Source organism: Zonotrichia leucophrys, chromosome Z (assembly GCF_028769735.1).
Source record: "Zonotrichia leucophrys gambelii isolate GWCS_2022_RI chromosome Z, RI_Zleu_2.0, whole genome shotgun sequence".
Classification (NCBI taxonomy): domain Eukaryota; kingdom Metazoa; phylum Chordata; class Aves; order Passeriformes; family Passerellidae; genus Zonotrichia; species Zonotrichia leucophrys.
Window position 1 is genome coordinate 560,578 of NC_088200.1, and position 7,125 is coordinate 567,702.

The 7,125-nt window shown below is 55.0% G+C and overlaps 1 protein-coding gene across 1 annotated transcript; it reads right to left on the bottom strand.

Annotated features, from left to right (window-relative positions):
* Positions 1 to 293: 293 nt before the first annotated feature.
* ELAC1 (elaC ribonuclease Z 1) lies at positions 294 to 6,764 on the bottom strand. Its single transcript, XM_064736660.1, has 5 exons — positions 6,695 to 6,764; positions 6,080 to 6,590; positions 5,866 to 6,042; positions 1,653 to 2,108; positions 294 to 944 (listed from the first exon to the last, which is right to left on the bottom strand). Exons 3-5 carry the CDS (start codon positions 6,020 to 6,022, stop codon positions 460 to 462), a joined length of 1,098 nt encoding a protein of 365 aa, XP_064592730.1. The 5' UTR covers positions 6,023 to 6,042; positions 6,080 to 6,590; positions 6,695 to 6,764; the 3' UTR covers positions 294 to 459.
* Between the last annotated feature and the right edge of the window lie 361 nt (positions 6,765 to 7,125).

Sequence of the window (7,125 nt, forward strand, 5' to 3'; positions counted from 1 at the left end):
ATTTTTCATTGGGATCTCATGATGAAGTTCCTCAGTTCTCACTGTTTCACTGGGATCTCATAATGAAGTCCTCATTTTTCAGTTTTTCATTGGGATCTCATGACGAAGTCCTCAGTTTTCACTGTGTCATTGGGTTCTCTGTGGTCACAAAGTCCTCGTTCTCACTGTGTCATTGGGACCTCTGTGGTCACAAAGTCCTTTTTTTTCAATTTTTCATTGGGATCTCATGATGAAGTCTTCAGTTCTCACTGTTTCACTGGGTTCTCTGTAATAACAAGTCCTCGCGCTCACTGTGTCGTTGGGTTCTCTGTGGTCACAAAGTCCTCGTTTTTGCTGTTTCATTGGGTTCTCTGCAATAGCAAAGTCCTCGTTCTCACTGTTTCATTGGGTTCTCTGTGGTCACAAAGTCTTCGTTTTTGCTGTTTCATTGGGTTCTCTGTAATAGCAAAGTCCTCGTTCTCACTGTGTCATTGAGTTCTCTGTAATAGCAAAGTCCTTGGACTTGTTCTTCATGGGTATCTCGATGGTCATGAAATCCTCGGCCAGCGTCACCTCCTGGCCGCCCATGACGGCCTCGGCCTCGCTCCGTAGGGCGCCCATGTCATCTCCGCCGCGGTACCGCTGGCTGAAGTGGGTCAGCACCAGCCTGGCGGCGCCGCACTGCAGGGCGAACCGCGCGGCCTGGCCGGGCGTGCTGTGCCCACGCTGCCGTGCCATGTCCCGCAGGCCATCACCCAGCGTGGCCTCGTGCACCAGCAGGTCGGCGTGGCCGCAGAGGCGCCGCGCCCCAAACCCCACGGGCCCCGCGCAGTCGCCCAGCACGCACACCTTCCTGCCGGGCACGGGCGGGCCCAGCACGTCCTGCGGCCGCACCGTCACGCCGCCGGCCAGCTCCACGGAGCGGCCGCGCTTCAGCTCCCCGTACAGGGCGCCCGGCGGCACGCCTGGTGGGAAAGGAAACGGCCCTGAGTGCTGTGATTAGCTTCAAAATACACCCTCCGAGGTGTGCTGGGCTCGCCGGGGAAAAACGCAACCTCGCTATTAAAATCGGCCAGTATTTCAGATTTTTCGCACAAATTAAAGAGCTTGTAACCTTAGCAGGATATGACTTTCAGGCAACAGCTTATTTAAAAGCAGAGATTTCCTTCTTATGTCCTGGAAGATTGCAAACGCACAGCCCCAAGAGCAAGAAGTGTGTTTGAAGAAAACAATGGAATCCTGGAATGGCTTGGGTTGGAAGGCACCGCCAAGCTCATCCTGCTACCCTCCACTGTCCCAGGGTTGGACACTTCCAGGGATGGGGCAGCCACAGGAAAACTGCTCAGGGAAGGTATATTAAAAAAACCCCAATTATTTTGCTCGTATTAAAGTCATGAAAATCATGCAAACACACTGGCCGTGTGTTTTCCTGAAAGCCACGCTGAGCTGTTTAAACTCTGGCTAAACCTGAGCTTGCCAGCATGGAAGTGGTCTGTGGCATTCCCTGGCACCAGCGTCACACCCGGATCACGGCACAGCCTGGAGGCCGGGTGCCAGACAGAAAACGGAAAATTGGGTTAAAACAGGCTATGGAGAGAGACAGCTTTGCTAGAACACATAGGAAGGCGGCCATAAAAGAAGTAAAAAGAAGAAAAATAAGTGGAAGTAGGTACCAAGCTCTTGCAGCAAGCGCACTTGGAGCTTCCCGGGCCGCGGCTTCTCCTCCAGCACGAAGCCGAAGGAGGGCACGCGGTGGAAGAGGCGGAAGGCCCTCACGCACAGCTCCTCGTCCTCCAGCAGCAGGTACGAGTCCGTCTCTGCGTCCAGGCGCAGCACCGTCCCCGCGGGCTCCTGCGCCAGCTCCAGGCCCGAGAAATCACGGAACTCGCCCGCGGGGCACTGGTCCTGCGTGGGCACCAGCTCGTGCACGCGGTGCGGCAGCACGGGCTGCGAGTGCGACAGCTCCAGGCTCTGCCGCAGGAAGCTCCGCAGCCCCAGCGGCCCGTAGATGTCGATGGGAGCCGCGCCGGCATCGGCGCTCCTCTGCAGGCTCAGCGTGCACAGCAGCCCCGGGAGCCCAAACATGTGGTCGCCGTGGAGGTGAGTGATGAAAATCTTGGTGATTTTGGCTGTTGAACATGAACAGTGTTGCGGTGTGTTGCAATGTCCTGTTTTAAACTTCCGGGTCCCTTCCCAGGTATGCCTATCCCTTCTCCCTTCCCCCTTGCTGAGTGTGCCCTGTCAATCAGGCTAACATGCCAGCAAGGCGTCGTGTGATTGGTCCCTCAGGCCTGGGGGACATTGGATAGGTGTCCCTGTGCCCTGTCAATCAGGCTAACATACCAGCAAGGCGTCGTGTGATTGGTCCCTCAGGCCTGGGGGACATTGGCCCGTATAGGTGTCCCTGTGCCCTGTCACTCAGGCTAACATACCAGCAAGGTGTCGTGTGATTGGTCCCTCAGGCCTGGGGGACATTGGATAGGTGTCCCTGTGCCCTGTCAATCAGGCTAACATACCAGCAAGGCGTCGTGTGATTGGTCCCTCAGGCCTGGGGGACATTGGATAGGTGTCCCTGTGCCCTGTCAATCAGGCTAACATACCAGCAAGGCGTCGTGTGATTGGTCCCTCAGGCCTGGGGGACATTGGCCCGTATAGGTGTCCCTGTGCCCTGTCACTCAGGCTAACATACCAGCAAGGCATCATGTGATTGGTCCCTCAGGCCTGGGGGACATTGGATAGGTGTCCCTGTGCCCTGTCAATCAGGCTAACATACCAGCAAGGCGTCGTGTGATTGGTCCCTCAGGCCTGGGGGACATTGGATAGGTGTCCCTGTGCCCTGTCAATCAGGCTAACATACCAGCAAGGCATTGTGTGATTGGTCCCTCAGGCCTGGGGACATTGGCCCGTATAGGTGTCCCTGTGCCCTGTCACTCAGGCTAACATACCAGCAAGGCGTCGTGTGATTGGTCCCTCAGGCCTGGGGGACATTGGCCCGTATAGGTGTCCCTTGTCCCTTGAGACCCTGCCCCTTTCACCTGCTTGGTGGCTCACCTGTCCCCTCCCCTTCCCCTGAGCTTAAAAGGTGAATCAGAATGTGGCCTCCATTCTGTTGGAGGAATTGCCCTGGTTCAGACCTCTGTACCCATGGAATAAACATCTGGATATAACCCTCCAGCAGAATCCTCTCCTTCTTCTCTTCACCATCGCCAGAAGCTCTCTCTCCTGAGGTAAACGGAGTCCTGACAAGCCTGGACTTGCGCCTGTGCCCCGCTGCAATCTCCAGCAGCCAAGGTATCTCTGGGGTAAAGCACCACAGTGCTGCCTTTGGCCCAGCAGCGAGGGTCACACTGACCCAGGCACCATCTAACTGGTTATATTGGCATTCTTATTCCAATATACCAGCAAGGCATCGTGTGATTGGTCCCTCAGGCCTGGGGGACATTGGATAGGTGTCCCCAGTCCCTTGAGACCCCGCCCCTTTCACCTGGTTGGTGGCTCACCTGTCCCCTCCCCTTCCCCTGAGCTTAAAAGGTGAATCAGAATGTGGCCTCTATTCTGTTGGAGGAATTGCCCTGGTTCAGACCTCTGTAATCATGGAATAAACATCTGGACATTAACCCTCCAGCAGAATCCTCTCCTTTTTCTCTTCACCATCACCAGAAGCTCTCTCTCCTGAGGTAAACGGAGTTCCTGACAAGCCTGGACTTGCACCAGTGCCCCGCTGCAATCTCCAGCAGCCAAGGTATCTCTGGGGTAAAGCACCACAGTGCTGCCTTTGGCCCAGCAGCGAGGGTCAGAACTGGCCCAGGCACCATCTAACTGGTTATATTGGGATCATATTCCAATACCCTGTCAGTCAGGCTGACATACCAGCAAGGCGTCGTGTGATTGGTCCCTCAGGCCTGGGGGACATTGGATAGGTGTCCCTTGTCCCTTGAGACCCTGCCCCTTTCACCTGGTTGGTGGCTCACCTGTCCCCTCCCCTTCCCCTGAGCTTAAAAGGTGAATCAGAATGTGGCCTCTATTCTGTTGGAGGAATTGCCCTGGTTCAGACCTCTGTAACCATGGAATAAACATCTGGCAACCCTCCAGCAGAATCCTCTCCTTCTTCTCTTCACCATCACCAGAAGCTCTCTCTCCTGAGGTAAACGGAGTCCTGACAAGCCTGGACTTGCGCCTGTGCCCCGCTGCAGTCTCCAGCAGCCAAGGTATCTCTGGGGTAAAGCACCACAGTGCTGCCTTTGGCCCAGCAGCGAGGGTCACACTGACCCAGGCACCATCTAACTGGTTATATTGGGATTATTATTCCAATAGAACAGGAAAAGACAAAGACGGGGAAAATAAGCAATGTAAGCGCTCGGAAATTATCACCGCTGTTCGGTGAGATGTTTGAAACAAGATGTCTGAAACAAGCGAGGAGGGAAATCAAAACCAGCGCTTAATGGACAAACCCCAGCCCCAAAAGGTGTTTCTTTCCCCATCCCCTCCACACAAGGCAGATTTTTGGCCTGATGGCCAAGAAGAGGCTGCAGAGATGCAAGGTTTAGCTCCTTCTAAGCCAAGCACTCCACAAGCACGGAACGGGCCAGGCTGGTGACACATCTGCCATGTGAAATGCAAGATCAAAAATGACCAAAACCAAACCAGCAGGCAGCCTTGACTTCAGGGCTTTCTAAGGGACAAGAACTGCGTCTTTGCTGACTGGTTTGTTTAAAACAAGAGAAAATATTGCTCTGTAAATGTCTGGGCTTTCTTTGGTGCCTGGGCTGCCTGGCCCCAGCTGGGCCCTGCCCAGAAGAGCCCAGAACTCACTCATTGCACACACAAGTCCTTTAACCAGGCTGCCTCTGTCTCTGCTGAGCTCCCAATTCCACACAGCCAGGCATTTCCTCCAGCACCTGCTGGGACCGAGCCACAGGAATGACAGAATCTCCTGCTTTTGTTGGAAGATTATTTCAGGAAACAATTTCATAGAAGTTACTCCATCTACCTGACATTAAATTCCCTGATAGGTTTTGGAGGAGCAGGAGTATTTCTGTTTGTAACTGACAATTCACCTCCATTCTTTGGGGGACAGAAGTCAGCTCTGGCCACTGAGGGCTGTGGAAGCACAGCGGCTGTGACAGCGAGGTGAGCTTTATTCCTGATTCATTTGCCAAAAGGCGAAAGTTACCCCCAACACACAGAGCCTCGCTTGAACAGAGAATTACCCACAGGGAGGCTCACCGCAGGTTTGCCTGGAGCTGCCTCCACACAGACAACAACCAAACCGTTCATGTTTCAAGCTGCTCTGCGGGACCCGTTTGACATTGCTAAGCACCATGAATTAATTACGATTGTCTCTGTGCCCAGGGGCGGCCAGAGATGGCTGTGGAGCAGGTCAGGCAGCCCAGCCCAAGGCAGCCCTTGCCTTGCCTTGCCTTGCCTTGCCTTGCCTTGCCTTGCCTTGCCTTGCCTTGCCTTGCCTTGCCTTCCCTTCCCTTGCCTTGCCTTGCCTTGCCTTGCCTTGCCTTGCCTTGCCTTCCCTCCTCTTCCCTCCCCTTCCCTTCCCTCCCCTCCCCTCCCCTTCCCTTCCCTTCCCTTCCCTTCCCTTCCCTTCCCTTCCCTTCCCTTCCCTTCCCTTCCCTTCCCTTCCCTTCCCTTCCCTTCCCTTCCCTTCCCTTCCCTTCCCTTCCCTTCCCTTCCCTTCCCTTCCCTTCCCTTCCCTTCCCTTCCCTTCCCTTCCCTTCCCTTCCCTTCCCTTCCCTTCCCTTCCCTTCCCTTCCCTTCCCTTCCCTTCCCTTCCCTTCCCTTCCCTTCCCTTCCCTTCCCTTCCCTTCCCTTCCCTCCTTCCCTTCCCCTCCCTTCCCTTCCCTTCCCTTCCCTTCCCCAGCCGAGGGCGCACACCTGCCCGCAGGTGGCTCCTCATGAGCTGTGTCTGTGTCCCCTCGCCGCAGTCGAAGAGCCAGCACTGCCCTGCCCTGCGCAGCACCAGCGCCGAGGCCCCGCGGGACGGGCTCGGGAAGCCCGCGCCAGTGCCCAGGAAGGTGACATCCAGGGACATCCCGGCATGGGAGGGTCACCGAGCACAGAACACCGAGCGGCTGCCGGCCGGGACACAGAGCACAGAACACCGAGCGGCTGCCGGCCGGGACACAGAGCACGGAGTAACTGAGTACGGAGCAGGTGCCTGCTGGAACACAGAGCAGTTACCTGTTCAAACACCGAACACAGAACACAGAACACAGAGCAGTTACCTGTTCAAACACAGAACACAGAACACAGAGCAGTTACCTGTTCAAACACAGAACACAGAACACAGAACATACACCAGCTACCTGTTCAAACACAGAACACAGAAAATGGAACACACACCAGCTGCCTGCTGGGACACAGAGCACAGAGCAGTCACCTGTTCAAACACAGAACACAGAACACAGAGCAGTTACCTGTTCAAACACAGAACACAAAACACAGAACACAGAACACAGAGGAGTCACCTGTTCAAACACAGAACACAGAACACAGAACACAGAACACAGAGCAGTTACCTGTTCAAATACAGAACATAGAATACAGAACATACACCAGCTACCTGTTCAAACACAGAACACAGAACACAGAGCAGTTACCTGTTCAAACACAGAACACAGAGCAGTTACCTGTTCAAACACAGAACACAGAACATGGAACACACACCAGCTGCCTGCTGGGACACACAACACAGAGCAGTTACCTGTTCAAACACAGAACATAGAACACAGAGCAGTTACCTGTTCAAACACAGAACACAGAACACAGAACACAGAACACAGAGCAGTCACCTGTTCAAACACAGAGCACAGAGCAGTCACCTGTTCAAACACAGAACACATGTGCCAGGCTCTGGGACAGGAACAGCACCCAGGGCCAGCTGGAGCTGTGCCAGGGGAGGGTTAGGTTGGGTATCAGGGAAAGGCTCTCCCCCAGAGGGTGCTGGCACTGCCCAGGCTCCCCAGGGATGGGCACAGCCCCGAGGCTGCCAGAGCTCCAGGAGCCTTTGGACAATGATCTCAGGGATGCCCAGGGTGGGATTGCTGGGGGTCTGTGCAGGGCTGGAGATGGAATGGACGATCCTTGGGGTCCCTTCCAGCTCAGGGTATTCTGTGATTTGATGTATTTGTGCAG

What these genes read in the sequence shown, in the direction of transcription:
- ELAC1 (XM_064736660.1), bottom strand. Translation starts at nt 6,022, where the DNA reads ATGTCCCTGGATGTCACCTTCCTGGGCACTGGCGCGGGCTTCCCGAGC. An exon ending in GAGGAGCCACCTGCGGGCAG is followed by an intron (nt 2,109 to 5,865) that starts GTGTGCGCCCTC and finishes CATGTTCAACAG; the next exon opens with CCAAAATCACCAAGATTTTC. An exon ending in GCGCTTGCTGCAAGAGCTTG is followed by an intron (nt 945 to 1,652) that starts GTACCTACTTCC and finishes CTTTCCCACCAG; the next exon opens with GCGTGCCGCCGGGCGCCCTG.